The 18,734-nt window shown below is 41.7% G+C and overlaps 1 protein-coding gene across 2 annotated transcripts in view; it reads right to left on the reverse strand.

Annotated features, from left to right (window-relative positions):
* PDK3 (pyruvate dehydrogenase kinase 3) overlaps positions 1-18,734 on the reverse strand; it is a 68,162-nt gene that overhangs the window by 30,378 nt on the left and 19,050 nt on the right. For both annotated transcript variants that reach the window (XM_059050641.2, XM_067023663.1), the window contains exons 2-5: positions 12,579-12,720; positions 8,752-8,823; positions 4,928-5,112; positions 3,117-3,206 (exon numbers count right to left, since the gene is read on the reverse strand). In XM_059050641.2, coding sequence (XP_058906624.1) covers positions 3,117-3,206; positions 4,928-5,112; positions 8,752-8,823; positions 12,579-12,720 — 489 coding nt within the window. The remainder of the gene's footprint in view (positions 1-3,116; positions 3,207-4,927; positions 5,113-8,751; positions 8,824-12,578; positions 12,721-18,734) is intronic.

Below are 18,734 nucleotides of genomic sequence, written 5' to 3' on the forward strand. Positions count from 1 at the left end.
GACACTTGGAAACATTGTGCTAAGTGAAAGAAACCGTTCACAAAAGACCACATACTGTATGATTTCATTTATATGAAATCATATGAAAGGTCCAGAATAGGAGTATCTATAGAGACAGCAAGTACTGGGTTGGCCAAAAGGTTTGTTTGGTTTTTTCCGTAAGATGGCTCTAATAGTGGCACTTAATTCTCCTTAACTTCATTTGAAACAATTTTGTTAGATTGTATGTGACAGCTGTCATATCAGCGTGCATGTAAAAAAAGACATCAAAATTGGTGAAATTTTGTGTAGCCGTTTTAATATTGAAGATGGAAGAAAAGAAGCAACATTTTTGGCCTATTATGTTCTATTATTTCCAGAAGAAAGGTAAAAATGCAACTGAAACGCAAAAAAATATTTGTGCAGTGTATGAAGAAAGTGCTGTAACTGATCGAACATGTCAAAAATCGTTTGCGAAGTTTCATGCTGGAGATTTCTCGCTGGAAGATGCTCCACGGTTGAGTACACCAGCTGAAGCTGATAGCGATCAAATCAAGAGGTTAACTGAGAACAATCAACGTTATACCACGTGGAAGATAGCTGACATACTCAAAATATCCAACATGAGCACTGAAAATCATTTGCACCAGCTTGGCTATATGAATTGCTTTGATGTTTGGGTTCCACATAAGTTAAGTGAAAAAAACCTTCTTGACAGTATTTTGGCATGCGATTCTCTACTTAAACGTAATGAAAACGTTCCGTTTTTAAAACAAATTGTGACAGCCGATGAAAAGTGGATACTGTACAATAACGTGGAACGGAAGAGATCATGGGGCAAGCGAAATGAACCACCACCAACCCCACCAAAGGCCGGTCTTCATCCAAAGAAGGTGATGTTGTGTATATGATGGGATTGGAAGACAGTCCTCTATTATCAGCTCTTTCTGGAAAATCAAACGATTAATTCCAACAAGTACTGCTCCCAAGTAGACCAACTGAAAGCAGCACTCGACGAAAAGCATCCAGAATTAGTCAACAGAAAACGCATAATCTTCCATCAGGATAACGCAAGACCACGTTTCTTTGATGACCAGGCAAAAACTGTTACAGCTTGGCTGCGGAGTTCTGATTCATCCGCCGTATTCACCAGACATTGCACCTTTGGATTTCAATTTATTTCAGTCTTTACAAAATTCTCTTAATGGAAAAAATTTCAATTCCCTGGAAGACTCTAAAAGGCACCTGAAACAGTTCTTTGCTCAAAAAGATTAAAAGTTTGGGTAAGATGGAATTATGAAGCTGCCTGAAAAATGGCAGCAGGTAGTGCAACAAAAGGGTGAATACGTGGCTCAGTAAAGTTCTTGGTGAAAATGAAAAATGCGTCTTTTATTTTTACTTAAAAACGGAAGGCACTTTTTGGCCGACCCAATAGATTAGTGGTTGCCTAGGGCTGGGGAGAGGGATAGTGGGGAGTGACCGCTAATGGCTACGGGGTTTCTTTTGGGGTGATGAAAAAGTTCTAAAATTGGATTATGGTGATGGTTGCACAACTCCGTAAATAAACTAGAAACCCCTGAATTGTACACTTTCAATGGGTGAATTGTATGGCACGTGAATTGTACCACAAGAAAGCTTTTTTTAAAGTAAATTACCGAAAAGTTGAACATTTCTCAAGCCAAGGAATATTTATTGACCATCTACACAGGCATATACTAAGTTCTATGCAAGTCACAAAACAAGTATAAGACAAATACCCTGACTTCAGATTGCTTGCAGTTCAAGAGAAAAGGCACACATGCAATATATTATAATGCACTTCTGCTTTATGAACGCGTGACTGTTTTTCTAAGTGCAGTCAACTACCTGAACCAGGTTTTCTGAATCATAAAAGCCACTGGGCTAGGGCCAGAGGAACATACAAGTGGTGATAAGACCAATCCTGCTTCCCTTCCCTGCTGGGGGCCTACAGAAGGTTATCTTGTGAGAGAGAAACCTACATACAGGATTCTTAGGGTGCTGAAGCTGAGCCTATTCACTTATAACTGAAGTAACGTGAGTCCATGTTTTCTAACCAAACAGAGGCCAGGGCAGCCTGACAAGCCTAGCCTGAGCTAAGGCCACCAGGGGGATGCCCAGGGTAACCAAACAGCACACGTTTTCCTTAGCTTTAGCGGCTGAAGATCTGGTCTGTTCCCCCACTGGGGCGGCTGCCCGCATGGGGCCCTGTCCCTTGGCCCTCCAAGCTCCAAGAGCAAGGGTCACTTTGCTTGAGGCAGGCTTGAGAGCTCCGCCAAGGAGACAAGGCCCCCGTCTGCCTCCTACTCATTTAGCTACACAGTCCAGAAAAAGTAAGAGCAACAGAGATCCCAATGAAGATGGGGGAGAGCTATGGTCCTGAAACTAGTAAGGCATGTGTTTAGATGAGGAGAGGAGGGCCACAGGAGGAGACACAATCTAGGAAAGGGGACAGTCTGGGGATCTGAGGCTGCAGAGAACAACCCTAGCACCGAAGAAAACTGAAAAGGTCCAGGAACCCGGTGGATCACTTACAACCAGGAAGGCTTTCTGCAGCTAACATTTATCTTAAATGAAAAACGAGGAGACTGCTGTTCAAATTCCAAGGGCCCAGGCACTACGAACATATGGCTCTAGGGTTCTGTTCCACCCTGGGGCTGCTGGAACAGAGTCCAGCTCCACATCCAGTGAACCCGTGAAGCCCAAATGCCACGCAGATTCTAAAACCTGGAGTGCATGTCAGAAAGACGTATACATTTTACAAGCACGTGAATTCAGCTGAATTTTATAACAGGGGTTTACATTCTCTGAAATTTTCAGACAGTGGTGGCAATTGAAACTTAGACTCTTAAGCTAACAAATATTTACCGTTTAAGCTAGAACTTTAAGAAAAGCCTTAGTCAACGAAGTAGAAACTCCGATTTTGAACATTACTAATTATGCATCGCTTCCAGAGCCGCCTAGAAAGAACAAGGCATATTTGGATCAAATGGCTCGGGCCCAGAGTGGCCTGATGAACCAGCAAACAGTTCAGCGCCGTAACCCTACAGCCAAGCTGCCTCAACGAAACCACAATCCTACTGGAACCACAACCGCTAACGTTACACTGGCCTCCTTACCTTTCACAACATCGGCCACGTTACAAGTGGGATCAATACTTCCGATGTGTTTGGGATGAGCAGGATTGGTGTCCCCGCCAAACAGAAGTGCTAAACAAACACAAGAGAAAAGGGAGAGGATTAAAAACACAGCAGGCTAGGAAGGTCAGGCAGAGAAATATGGGGCTTGTAAGTTCTGAAAAGGTTCTCTTATTGTGAAAACCGTTTTAGCATCCACAGTGACTTAGGGCAACAGAATCCGTTTGATCGGTGGGTGATCAGCTATCAGACAACCGAGGAGGAAGGATGTGCTGTGAAACCTGCCAGGTGCAGTTAACAGGTCCTAAAGCAGTGACATGGGCCGGGTATCCAACCCGCTCTCCCCAACACAACGTGACTCGGATGAAAAAAACTTCCTTTCACCCTCAGCCAAGTTTACCCACCTTCTCAGCACTACCCTAGACGTTTATTCCAACATTCACTAAGTATTTGGAAAATGCAGTCTGCACCACGAGACCAGGCTTGCACGGGGTCTTCACCATGAGCACTTCAAGTGCCTCCATCGTGGAGCTTATTTTTCACCGTACTACACACGAACGCTATTTGTGCAAGCGTTTTAAAAAGTACATTTAACTACTTTCATAATATACAAGGTGTGCAAGATTTTACTTCTGAAAAAAACCAAAAGGACCCCCAAAGAAAAAAGTAATCTGAATTCAAATGTTTATATCTGTAGCTATTTTTAAATCAAACAAAAATCGGGAATAACTTAGACTCCACAAAAGGAGAATGTTTAAATAAAATGGAGATTTTAATCATGAAAAAGGACAAATATGGTCATTAGGCCAATACATAAAGCGCCAACTAATTAAGTGGAAGAAAACCAAGAGGTGTGCAAACTTAATCAATGATCGATAAACACGTACGTATATATGTAGACACACATTTGTAGGTCAGAAAGAAACTAGTTATCTAAGCAGATTAAACAGTATTGGGGTTTTTTTTTCCCCCTATAAATTTCCTGTAAACCGTCAAACATTTACATTTTGAACAGACACACATTTACAACAAACCCACATTTAATAGCTATATAACATTTGTTTATCCAAATAAAACACATTAGTAAAATAAAGATGCTCTGTCCGTTTTCTGACTCAACAAAGAGGGTGAATTAGACTCTAGACACCTGGGTGCTTTTTCATAAGAATTATGAAATCGGACCAAGAAACACGCTGAAAATCAGTTTAAAACTTTTTGTGGGGAGAATTTTAGTTGGTTTTTTTTTTTCTTATCTGCTTATCAGCCTAGAGAGGAGACTAAAACTCTCAATACAAGATTAGGGTTTGACAATCCCGCTTAATCTGATTTCACTGATCACTGTGAAATAAAAGATCTATTGCTCATATTGCCAACTTGTCAGTTCAATATTCCTAGTATCAATGTTTTTAAAACCAAAAAGGAAAACATGACATCCTGAATGAAGACTAGAACGGACCCTAGAGACACTGCAAGGTTTCAGAGATGAGCACCAGGCTGCCATTAAAGCCAGTCCCTCACCCCCACCAGGAATGTAACAGCAGAGGCTTAAAAGGCAGGCAGTGGTCCTGTCTCAAATACGAGCACCCAAAAAGCCTTTCACGGATTTCTTTTAACACAGAGTTCTAACGATTAGCTTTTTCATAGAGAGGACTCACTTAGGAAAAACTGAACTAGAAATGAAATTTCTAGACAAAAATGCAGATCAGTCAATTAAACATGCAGCAACAGGAAAACACTTTGGAGAAATCACTCTGGTTATCTTTTCAAAACTGGACCAAGAAAACCCAACTTACTGTGCTGGTTAATAAGCATGCGGAAAGAGATGCGGTTGGTATAAAACCGGTCCAGAAAATACTGGATGTTACTGCTAATGAACGGATCAAACCCAAACTTCTCCTTGTACTCGATCACTCCTTGGGCCATTGTAGGAACCACATCATTGTGTCTATTTCTGACTTTAATTAGAACTTGTAGAAAGCTGTGTGGGAAGGAAACAAAAAAATGGTCAAAATGGTCAAAATCTCACGAGCTAATGTAGAAACTTCCCAGGTCTATCTCAGGACTATTTACCTGTTGGTATTTTTATAAGGCAGAGACATCATTATCATCATAGGCTACACAGAAGTACTCACGAGAAACAAAAGAATTACTCAGTTTTCGCTTGAAACTTTCTACAGAAAGTCTTCCTTCAGAGATATAAAAAGTAGAAGCTTCTAGTAAAGAAAAAAATGCTCAAATACCTTTTTAGGAATCCACTGACTTTCTGGATAAGTGATTACTAATAAAACAGATTCTATAAATGTTTGCTGAATACATAATTGCAGAATATATTAATATTTCTTCTGACAACATGAAGACAATCCCAAAAATCTCCAAGGATTTATTATGGAGTCTTAAAGAAATAGCTTCCATGAAGAAATAATGTCAAACTTTTTAAGAATACAATTTTGAAACGAACTTCTCACAGCAGTAAAATACAGTGATGAAATGTAGATAGAACAAAGGTGATTAAGACAAACCTATTCAAGAATTCCAGTATATTACTGTAAAGGTGCAGAGGGAAAAATATATTGAGAATGGTAACTAAGAACAGAAAGACAAGTCAATGGAACCAAATAAAAAGCTTGGAACCAGGATCAAGAGTGAATGAGTGTGTGTGTGTGTGTGTGTGTGTAAAAATTCAGCATATCGATAAAGTGACCATGTAAGTCAGTAGGGAAACAAATTAGTTGGGACAGCTGGCTAACAATTTAAGTCACACCTCAATTTTAAACTTTAAGCCCAAAAATGGGTTAAAAGACTTAAATGTAAAAGGGTGAAATTGTAGAAAAGGAAAAAGAAAATCAGCTGAATAAGTATATAACCTTGGAGGAAAGGGAGGCTGTTCTAATACCAAAGGCAGAAACCATGATGAAACAAATAATAGGACTATGCAGGATTTCAGCAATTTTATTGGGACACACATTATAAAGTCAAAAAACAGTGAAAGCTGGGAAAAATATATTCACAAGAGTTACTATTCTTAGTGAAGGAAAAGATGACCAGCCTAACAGAAAACTAGGCAAGGGGCCTGGTATCAATAGAAAACGTACCAGAGGAAACGCAAACACCAACAACTTCACCTTCAAAATAAAAAAAAAGAAAAGCAAATTAAAACAATGCAACGCTATTCTCCGCTTACAGACTGGCAAAGAACAACCACTGTCAGCCAGAGTGTGGGAGCATAAGTGATGCATTTCTAGGGGCAATTGAGCAGCCTATATCAAAAGCCCAAAGAAAGTCATTCCACTCCCAGGAATTGATTCTAGGAAAATAACTGGACCAGGCCAACAGCTGTATTTAAGAGCTGTTCTTTAGAGCACTGCTTATAGTAGCAAGAAAACCACGAACTATTCTAAAACCCAAGGACAGGAGGTCAAATCACATGAGTTATCCGCAGATGGACCACTATGAAACTACTAATAATGGTGTAGATAGATCTACAATGCTGACACTGTTATTTTTGTAAAACACACACACACACACAAAACATTCTACACATATAGAAATATATACGCCTAGTTAAAAGTGTAAATGGAAGGAAAATGTTAACAGTGGTTGTCCCCCGATAATGGAAATTTGGAGTGACCTTATTTACCCAAATAGTCTTATTTTTCTCAATGGTGAAATATTTCTGTAACAAATACATATGTGCAAAGACAGCAAAGATGAATAAATCAACTCAGCAATGAGAAGGTCATAATTATTCACAAGAAATTTTCTAATGGACCATTTATCCTTTACATAATGCTCTTCCCATCATATTCATAAATTAAATATTACTAAACTGAAACAATTCATTACAGTAGAAAAGTGCCTCAACTTATCTGAGGGGAGGAGACGTGCTTCAATGGCTCAATTCTCAGACTACTTCCCCAATCTTCTGGGGCTCTTCTAAACTTTATCATTATGACAAACATCCTTGTCCTCTAAGCTATTTTCACTTTACTTAAATGGTTTCCCTGCCCATGACTGCTATATAACCTCTCACTGAAAAGAAAAGGCTGCTACAAAGAGCAGAACTCCCCACTCCTTCCTTCACCGCAAACATCAAGCTTCTACAATCCCAAGTCTCTTAACTAGCTTCGTGGCAACCTGGACAAGTTACTCAACGTCACTGAGCAAGAGCTATTATCATTACAGTCTCGTACGCACTGGATCCAGCACTTGGCAGTTTCCAAAGCACGCTCGCGTCCATAAATCGCATCTGACTGATAACCTGTTCCAGAAACTGAGACAGGACTCCAGGAAACACACAGCAGAAATGTAATATCATAAACTTCCACAAATCTATATCCCCAAATTTGAAGCTATGGAGGTCAGTCCTAACTTGGAGGATATCAGCCAAACTGTCACTAGCTAATGACTCTTGAGAAACCGAACTTCTGAGTTCGATTTATTTTAACTACGACAACTTAAATGACAGCAAGGGCTTACAACAAGGAAAACATTACAGCTGGGGGCTCTAAGCCAATGCCTCCCCTTCCACATTTCATGGACCCATTAGCAAAACACCTAGCAAAGTATAATACAGGTCAGGGCTCTTTTCCCTTTGTATTTTAATCTGTAACTACATTTCAGCTAGCTACTCAAGACAGACCAGCAGTTCTGGCAGTATGGGGCATTGCAAAGAGCAATGTACCAAGCAAGAGGAAACATGATTTACAGATCCAGCTCTGCTCCTAACTAACGTTACAATCTTGGGGAAGTCACCTCACATCTTGGACCTCAGTTTTCTTATCTGTGAATTGAGAGAGCTGGGTTAAATGCCTCCAGCTAAGGTCTCTTACGTAACGCGGTGCTTCTTAGTTCTTTTTATGGAACACCTACATGTAAGGCATTTGGTGTCACAACGATGTGGGTCAGGTTTCTACTTAGAAAGAAATTCCTCAGCACAACAGGCCTGCCATATGCATTCCCTGATGGGTACATGAAAGAGGAGGAAAGTAATGTGAAGGGGACACAATTTCTCCTGGGGGTGAAAAAAAACCACACTCAGAGCTAGGGTCGGCGTTTCCCCGTTAAATGAAAAGGAAAAACCAGAAATCTTTTCCATCAGCACGAGCATTTAGCAGCCTTCGTGCCTAACAGCAGCAACAGAATTCAGAATAGCTGTTATGTTAATAGCATACTCTTTTATGCTGCTGCAAAATAAAAAGCTTTATTGATTCTCTGAGCTCAGATATAATATTGCATTGAAAATTTAAAAACAAATTGTAAAGGACTAAATACATAAACTCATGTATACACAGAGGCCAGTGCATTCTTAAAACTACCACTAGGTGGAACGTTTTCTGCAATATTTACAGTGAGTGCCCAGCACCAGTTCACCAGAAGACGAGTATTAAGAATTAGATCAATTAGAAGTGTAATTGGAAGGGTCATTATTCCCTTGGTACTATTTTAAATTCTTAACTCAAAGTTTTAAAAACTGCAACGTTGAGTTGTTACCCATTAAGAAACCTAATGCTTTCGTCCAAGTTGTACTTCTTGGTTCTTAATGACATGAGTTCCATTGACCAAAACATTTTTTAACCTAGATATTTTGACTTTCCGGTAAGTATGGTACCATACTTACTTATCCAAGACGTGTGGATCTTCAGGGCTCTTATTTTCATATTCGAGAAGTTCAAGAAAACTCTGCATATACCTGAAAAAAAGAGATACTGTGTTAGTTGCCTACCCTACATCCATCCTCCTTTCCCTTTTCCTTAGGAGTACATTCAATTTCCATCCAGGTATCCATCCAATCCCCTCCACCCACCATGTAGCCCAAGTGTTTCTGGGGAAGCTGATACCATGCAAAGCTCCTGGGTGGCCCGGTTTTTCTCTGGGTAATCCTATTTCCCTTGTCACTAATTCCTAATTAGTCCGATAGTTCTGGCCTAAGCCTGTCACTGACTCGCATTTCCCTGAACACAGGGATTGGCTCAGGAATGGACATCACTGCCTCGATTCAGGCCAGGAAAATAAGAGAGCAGACTTGCTGGTGGTCTTTGGGAGAGAAATTAACTTGCTCTGCTTTTGGACAATGTGGTCCATGGATGTACAGCCTGGAACTGCTGCAGCTATTCTGTCACCAGGAGAAAATCCAGCCAGAAAATGAAGCCGACCCCATGGAAAGTAGGGCCTTGATAATCTCATGAATCCCTGAATCAAACCAACACCAAAACCTCATCTTATGGCTGGATCTTATAGTTACAATTTATTGCTTAAGCCAGGTTTAGCTGAATTTTCTGCTACTTGCTAACACACATGTCCTAACTGATACACCAAGTCTATAGTTTAATTACCAAAAAAGAGTGCACAGAAATTTAAGAAGCACGTGTGTGACCCTGAAGTGCATGCTAAGAACTTAGAACTAGGGGAGTTTCCTGGCAGTCTAGTTGTTAGAACGCGGTGCTTTCACTGCCATGGGCCTGGGTTCAATCCCTGGTTGGGGAACTAAGATCTTGCAACCTGCATGGCACAGCAGGAAAAGGAAAAAACAAAACAAAACAAAACCTAGAACTAGAAATAAAGAAGGTTCCTTCTCAGAGTTAACCTAGTTTCATCAACATGTAATGAAGGAGAAAGAATGCCTCTTAGACCCCCAGGAACAGCTTCTGGATTAAGAATACCAACATATCTCAGTCAGGGCCAGTATAAGAAATAATATGTCCGACAAAGGTCTGGAGGAGAGGAAAAATGGGACTTAGAGACACACATTACAGCAGCAGCTACACCCAGACTGGACCTGCCGGATCTGGTGGGGATTCAGAGATTCCAATTACTTAGAGGTGTATGAGCTCTGCTTTGGGTCTTAACATGTCCTGAAAAAATGATCCCTTATTCTAATTATTTCTAATAATTAATGACTACTAATCCTACTATCCCACTTTGGATAGAGGATGAGGGCACGCCAGTAACTAAAAATGACTGTTAAGCTTATAAATACATAAACAGGAAGGACGTTTTATTAATCAGCCTCACCTGAACTTTGTGACAACGCATGATAATAAAGTATGTTCATTACTGGGTATACATTTTTTTAAAAGTTTCTGGGCATATAAGGCTATGAATTAGACATTGTTAAAATCATTAGGTTAAACCACCCCTGAGAGGCCACAGTCAGCCATCCACAGTGATGCCCTCTGCCCTGCCACATGTCAGCAGAATTCCAGGCAGGCATCCCATCCTTCTGGAAGGGGATAATTCATTTAAAGAGCAAAGTCTTAAATGGAAAGGAGTCGAAGATTATGCTGAGCTTCCTAGCCTGAAAGTCAAGAAAGCAAGGAGAACGCTGACTGAGATGGGCTTCACGGCCTGTTAAACTTAAGATTTGCTTTCAAGAGGAAAAGGAAATGGCAAATAAACACAGTGCATGATTCTGAACTGGATTCATAAATCAGGGGTGGGGGTGGGGATTGCTTAAAAAGAAAAGCACTATTAGGACACTTGATGAAAGACAGCAGGGTCCACATATTAGATAATATTACTGTATCAATGTTAAATTTCCCAAATTGGATAATCAAACTGTGGTTTTCTAAGAGTTGTTCTAAGGAGATACACACTAAAGTATTTAGGGGTAAAGGGGCATGATGTGTACCATTAATCCAAACGGTTCAGAAAAAAATAATGTATTTTTATGTGTGTACCATACATACATATATATACTGAGAGAGGGAGAGAGAATACGAATGAGAATCACAGAACAAATGTTGCCAAATGTTAACCATCAGTGAACCTGGGTGCAAGGATATGGGAATTCTTGCTACTAGTCTTGCAAACCCTTCTGTTAAATACGCAATTATTTCAAAATTGAATGTTTAAAAAAGAAGGGGAAGAAGTCACATGCACATGTTTGGAAGGGAAATAGTAAGGAGACCAAAAAAAAAAAAAAAAAAAAAAAAAGAGCTGACTCAGTAATCTGAGTCAGCAATTTGCCAGCAATTCACTCTTGAAGCCCCTGAAATGACTTTCACATAAGTGACAGTAAATGTTTGACTGTCACTGCCACCATGACTGGGGACTTGAAAGTCAGCTAGCCTACCTAGAATTCCCAGCACAGTAGCTAGCCCCCAGGAGGGCTTATATACTTTTCTGCTGGAAAATCTCTAATCATGGTCTTGGAGCAATAAAGAAGTCTCATGCAAACAAGTACTTGCTGTTCCTGAAACAAGCTATGAGCTGTTTACGGTAGAATCCAAGTGACCTTGAGATGGGAGCCATCGTCGCCACCTCTTCGAGCTTTCTGGGGTCCCGGGGCCCCTGCGCCTGCCTCGGTGAGGGGCTGCTGCTTGTCTGGGACAAGGACGGACCACCCAATAGAGTGTTTCTCAGATGATTCATTCTCAACCCTAAGAATTTATTATAAATCAGTATTACTGAGGAATGACTGTTGAATGGCCATCTTCTTTCAGTAGCCTGGCCTCCGTTAATACTCTAGATGCCAACTAATTCATGGTTCCGCTCTCCGCGTATCTGTCCACATCATTCCCGTCCCCTAAAGTGCTCTCCCTGTCCCTGTCAGTTCCACACCCCGCCACCAAGGGGCAGCGCAGACCGCAGTCAGCACCTCCCTACCCCAGGCCCCCATGGCACCTCCTTGGTGCTGGCTTGAGAGCACTTTGTGCATGTGGCCTCCTGAACCCCTCCAGCTTTCTCCACGGGGACTCCTTCTCTGCTTGTAGAATACAGAGGAGACAGGCAAGCGTTTCGCGAATCTACGCAAATCCCTTTCTAAAAATACACCAACTGCTCTTCCCTCCTACCACTCACCCACCCCACTCTGCCTACTGAGCGGGCAGTCCAGTCACAAATTTAACTTCCTCAAAGAGACAGCACGTGCTTTAAGCATCACAGCTACACCTGACGGAATGCTACCATACTCTGTGAAGCTACCTCAGACTTCTCATGGGGGAGATGAGGCACAGCAGGTAGCTCCTATTTTTCACACAGGAGGCTCCCCTTTAAATGACTTAATTTGCCCTCAAATAAGTACTGTCTTCTAAAAACTTCTTTAAAAGGAAAACAGAAAAAACACGGCAGAGACTGGATCAAAGCAGCAACATCCCCCCTATCCAAAGAATTGCAGACCTGCTCACATGGGACACTGCATTGCTATTCTTTTATATTTTTCCGTACTTTCCCATTTTCTTCAATGAAAAATCACATTTGTAACCAGAAAAAAAACTGAAAAGTCAAGAAAGTGTCTAGTACAGTTGAAAAGTATTTTCCTTAGGACAATTATACACTGTCAGTTAAAATTTTAAAAACCCAACTTTTAATTACCTGGGAAACCCGGCTATCCTGAATGACTCATTCCCACAGAAGCAGTACATGTACTTTTAGGGAGAATGGTCCCAATGCCAAATGTTCAGAGCATTCTGGGTAGACCCATCTGAAGCCACACTATTTACTTACCAACTCTGAACCAATCCCACCGAAGGGCGGTTAAGCAAGTTATCTGGCAGAAGATTAACTTCTCTCATTGTGTTAGCCAGGCGCACAGGAAGCTCCTTTCGTAGGAACATATATGAAGTTTTCTCGCATGCATTATCTCTCCCTATTAAGAGATGAAAAATGTTCCATGATTTTATAATCTAACAGATGGAATAATAAAACGTTCTCATGGTAGCCCAGTGACTGGTCAGGAAGAGACAATTAAGTAATCTTGCAGTCTCTAGTTAAATCTTTATCCTCTGAAATAGGAAGTTTAAAAAAATAATTTAATTAGAATAGAAAAAGAACATTTATTCCAAGAGGCAACCCTGAAAGCAGTGTTTTTCCCTCAGCACAAATACATCCCTAGTGTTACCAGTGGTGGTATAAAAGTAACCTGGGACATAATCTGAATTTGTTTTCAAATGAACGCTGTGGGAGAGCTGCCAAGTGCAAAAGTAGGAGAATATGTAAATCCACTCCTGTTCACGGGGGTTTCCAGAAAGCAACAGACCCATTCATTCCACCACTATTCACCTACTGCGGGCCGACTGCTTCCTAAGATTTTCTTCAAATGTGTTTCTTCAGGGACCAGAAAGCAGCCACAGACCCCAGCTCTGACCGAGACACAGGACTCGGGAGGTGCCCGAGAAGCCAGCTCACAGGTGCCCTCAGAAATGGAGTGATGGACTACAGCACGTCCAAGAGGACGGAGATACAGTGTTGACTAGGAAGACAGAGGTCGGGAGGGAGTCTTCCGTTGATTGCCTTGCGCTGGCTGTGCACACAATGTACGCAACTAGGGCACAGTGAGAGAAAAGGTACCAGGACACCTGAAAGAGGAACCTGAGCCCTCTCCCCCGCTGCCACGTGACCAGAGCGGTTCCATGACTGGTCTCGCCCCCAAACTCCAACCTTGCTGTAAACCCAGTGACAGCTGGGGGATAGAGGATGTGATAGAAAAGACATGAGCTTTGGGGACAGAAATGTGCTTCAGCCTCAACTTCTCCATTTACCCTTGGTAAGCTTCTTAACTTCTGAGGCTCAGCTGCCTTCATCTGTAAAATGGGGATGAAACGTCAGTTTTTGTAAAGACTACATGTGACAACATGTATGGAGCCTGACAAAGAGCAAGTGTTCGGCGAACATTAGTTCTTCTTCGGTCCTCTGTGATACTGATGGGTCTGTCCCAACTCTCTCACATTCGGATAGGCCTGCCTGATGTCCCATATTCCCTGGAGGCCGCTGGGAAATAGGCAACCTCGGGGCCAGGCCCAGAGAGAGGGAAGCAGAGCTCACTGAATGATCTTCTCCTCCAAACTCTCCTCTTTCTTCCAAATGTGATGAAGGCAGCAATAGAGATTCAGAAGTAAATCCATTCTAACACTTCCAGCCAAATTCTTTTCTGTCCTCATGGAATAAGACTGGAAATAAAAGAACCCACTGTGGTTTTTTTTTTTTGGCCAAGCCGTGCGGCATGTGGGATCATAGTTCCCTGACCAGAGATTGAACACGTGCCCCCCTGCACTGGAAGCGCGGAGTCTTAACCACTGGGCCGCCAGGGAAGTCCCATAGAACCCACTTTTGAGAGTCACCTTCAGAACCTCTTCCCTCCACTGCCCCCCTGCACCCCCTTCTCCATTTCCAAAAAAGTCAGAATAAAAGATTAAATTCTTAACCCATCCCTCACTTAGCTCATTCTCAGTGAGTAGTATATTGAAGGCCTCCAGTAAATCTTTAATCAATAATTCTGTCGTTGCCTTTTCTCCTAAGGGAAATACTCCAAAAAAGGAAGAGGAGTGTATTATCTCAGCAATGACCTTCCAACACTTAACTCCATACACATTCATTTGGCCTTAGATGATTAACATTTAAGATGATTCAGGCTGCTTTCCTTTAGATTGTATATATATATAATTCCTAAAATGTTCTGTATATAATTTTTATGGATGAATCATTGTAAGTGCGCTAAAAATGCTGATATTTCAAAACTCACAATGAACCTCATTATAAAATGAAGGACCTATTATCTAAGTTAAAATGTGCATGTACGTTTGCACGTACCAGGAGAAATACCTTGTATCCTGGTTAAATAGAAAGGACATTTTTTTTTAAAAAAAAAGCACAAAAGAAATGATGACGGAGAAGGAAGTTAGGGAATGGGGAAGAAGCGAGAACCCTGTGGCGTTGAACTGGAACTGGAAATAGCAGTACGACCTTGGGATTTTGAAAAATTAACTGAGTTTTTAGGGGTACTGAAAGTTGACATGCTTAAACTTCCACATCCAGAGCACATGAGGAGCAGCACATCAGCAGCATGGTCGGGGGCGGGGCTGGGGGTGGGAGTAGGGTGAAGAGGGAGGGTCGGGGAAGTGACAGCGGTCTGGCAGGTGCCAGGTGGTGAGAGGCAGTCAGGTGCACGTCTCTTCTGGAAATCCACAGGGCTAGACGGCTTTCAGAATTGAAAGGTTTTCCGTTTTAAAAAGCGTACGTGCATCCATTGCGTGAAACAGTCTACTCTACAGACACGGTACAGCTACAGCGCAAGCTGTGAATGTTGACACTGAGCAGGGGAAGACCACGGCCCCCAAATCACTGCAGGCCAGGTTTTGCCATGGACTTAGTTTGGGCAGCAAAGGTATAAAAAAAGAACTTCAATTTTTTGAGCTTTGCGGACTTCAGAATTCAGACAAAAAGACTGCAGTCTGGCACAACAGTAATGCCGAGATCAGATGCCAGAGTCAGACTTGGCTTTGGATCCTGTCCCGAGCATCCACTGGCTTCGTGAACACCGGCAAGTGTCATTATACGTCGAAGCCTCGGTGTAGCCATCTATAAAGTAAGAACAGGACCGATTTCGCAGAGGTTGCAGCAAGGGTTAAAAAGCGCTTAACATTTAATACGAACAGGTTCTTAAAACTGAGAAGAGGGGGCTCATTAAATCGCAATCACTAATGATGGCGGCTCGTATAAAGCAGAGCAGCCCCAAGGCCATGGGGTGCCAGATCAAACAGTCTGACGCTCACTAAGCCCTGAGAGCGTGACTGCGTTCTGGTTCAGCGCGGTCGCCTGTGTTCATTTGATGATTCTACATAATTAAAAAAGGATTAAAGTATGTTCTGTGTCCCTACCATCCAATTTTATTTATTTTAAAATAAAAGGCCTTGGTGCTTCCATTGGTCAACTGTGCAATAACTGGAAGACTCAACTAACTACTAGGCGTGGCCTGAAATAACCAAAATTTCAGGAAGCATTTATTCTAGGCTTCTTGGATTATCAGCCTTTCATAAACTAGTGTTGAAAGAAACTTTGTCTCTATACCCCCCACCCCCCACCCCACCCCCACCCCCACATTGAGAAGTCAGGGACAATCACTGCATTTGCAAAAGGTATGACTGTCTTTGTCTAGAAAGGTTCTAAATAGCTTTCCAGTTCACCAAGACACAGGATAAACAGACACAGAAGCACAAATGACTTTTTTTTATAACTGGGGTATAGTTGTTTTACAATGTTTTGTTAGTTTCAGCAGATTCACAGAGAAGTGAATCAGCCATATGTATACATATATCCCCTCTTTTTTGGATTTCCTTCCCATTTAGGTCACCACAGAGCACTAAATAGACACAAATGAGTTTTGTTTTGGTTTTACTTTCCCATAAATGACTTCTGATTTAATATGTGGAGCCCTCTCAGTGATGGTCACTGATAAGAAAGGAGCATTTGACCAGCCTTCTGAGAGCAAGAGTTCCGACACTATTCTTTATACCTGGTTTCCACAGTGACATATATTTCTGGTGAATCGCTAATCCTCTTTTTGACTAATTTACAGGAAGCAGAAAAAAATAATTATTTCTTCGGTTAATGAAATGACCTGATAATGTATCTTATAATTAAAGCAGAGAGCTGAGCACATGCCTCCCAAAAATGTAGTCTCCTGTCTGGATTTACTTGAAGGTTATCTTTATCCACATCTTCCAGCTTTAAGGCTTGGCGGGCGATGTTTTAGTGTAAGCAAGGGAATCAGGGAATGGAAAAGGAGGGCAAAAAATGGAAAAATTACCAGCAAGGCATTAAAACCCAACAGAACGATCAGCTCATTCTGATAATGCTTTTTCTAATTACTGTCAATTAAATGTTTGAGTTTACAACATATTTTTACCATTAACCATGTTAAAATGGGTAAAATATAACTGAGAAAATAATATTTCAGGGGCAGCTCTTTGATTTTTCTTCAGTTGTATTTATAAGATTTCAATCTTTTGACAACATTGAATTTTAGCATAAATAATTTATTCTCAAACTTACCAGGGCTATAAACAATAATTAATTGAATAGTCCTTCAGAAGACACAACCGTAAGTGTGAATGGAGAGCTACCAAATGATCGTGAAAATCCTTCGAAAGAATCCCCCCTCTTTCTTTAGCTTCATTCATACTTTGCAAATGTTTGTTTTACTCCATGTCCAGAAATACTATTTCACTGCCTGGGAAGTTTAACAGTTTTCCTTTGTTTGGGAAAACTTATTCCTGAATTTAAAGAGATCAAAATAGGTAGTAGGTTTGGGGTCTACCAAACTTGAGGCTGCATCCACTCTAGGCCGGCCCATTTGGGCTATTATTACTAACAGCAAGCCAGAAACTTCAGAGCCAAAGAGCCAAAGATCAGGTGTTTCACACACACCTCATTCCATATCAAACTCAATGCACAAACTACATGCAGCTATTACACTATTTCTTTCAGCCCAATGTCTATTTATTATGCTCATAGATGCTGTGGGTCGGGAACTGAGATAAGACACAGGAGGGAAGGCTGGTTTGGGACCTCAGCTGGGAAAACTTAAACGTTGGAAGGGTGACTGGACACTGGGAGCTGGAACTATCTGAAGGCTTCCAGCTCACATATCTGACCCTTGGGCCGATTACTTACCGACTGAGATTGCCTACTGAAGCAGCGTCAGGTGGCCTCTCCATGGGTTTCCTCACAGCATGGCGGCCTTGGGCTGGTTGGATTCCTGTATGGCTTCAGTAAACAAACCAGAGGCTGCATGGCCTTTTATGACCCAGCCGCAGAAGTCACACAGCTAGTCCCCTTCTGCCATACTCAACTGTTCTAAGCAACCATAGCCTGCCCAGACTCCAGGGGGAGGGGATCAGACCCCCTGCGTTGGTGGAGGGCTGGCAAGAGCATATCATAGAAAAGCCTTGTCAGGGTCCTCTTTGGAAAATGCCATCTGCCCCAAGATGCTCATAAGGAGGTGTACAAGATGACTTACTTCTCAAATTATACTTTAAAGCACTCTTCTAACTACCTGAATTTGTTTTCTTTGGGGTCATTTTGGGCCATTTATTTATGTTAGTTTCTCTTGCTGTAGGCTTCCCTCAGATGGCAGGTGATCCTTGCCTGTTCAGTGACGCAGCCTAAGGACTAAGTGAGTACCCAAAACACCTGATTACACAGGGCTTTTGGGTGGGGTCCTAACACCACACCAGCTTCCCTTATTCTCCTTTAACAGTTCTTCCAGTGTCTTTAGAGAAGAACCCCTTCCTTGCCCTTCACTTGGCCTAGGGGTAACTGCCTGCCTATTAATGTTCTGATGATCAGGATGGAGGGTAACCCTTCTGCTTGCAGACTTCTGGTTCATTCTCCAGTTTTCACCCAGCCAGTCCTACCTGTCACTCCTGCCCTCTATCCCTGGTGCTGCATTACTGAGGCAGAAGCCCCTCCTGGGGCCACAGTGCCTCCTGAGTATGTTCTAGACCCCAGCTATCCAATATAGGAGCCATGAGCCATTAGAGGAAATGTGAATATTCAATTATATTATAATATCAATGATAAATTCGCTGTGATAACTGTATCATGACTATTAGGAAAGTACTCTCATGCTTAAGATATATATATAAGTATGTAGAGGGAGTCATTACATCTGCAACTTACTTACTCTCAAGATGGTTCAGCCAAAAAGGTGTATATAGAGAGGGAGGGAAGGAAATATGGAGAGGGATGGATGGAAGGGGGAAGAAGCAAATATAGCAAAGTAACTAGTGAATCTAGGTGCTAAACGTGGGTGTTAACTGTACTGTTGTTATCATTCTTCCTGAGGTCTGAAATTTTTCCAAATAAAAGGTTTGGGAGAGACAC

This window comes from Kogia breviceps, chromosome X (genome assembly GCF_026419965.1).
Source record: "Kogia breviceps isolate mKogBre1 chromosome X, mKogBre1 haplotype 1, whole genome shotgun sequence".
Lineage (NCBI taxonomy): Eukaryota > Metazoa > Chordata > Mammalia > Artiodactyla > Physeteridae > Kogia > Kogia breviceps.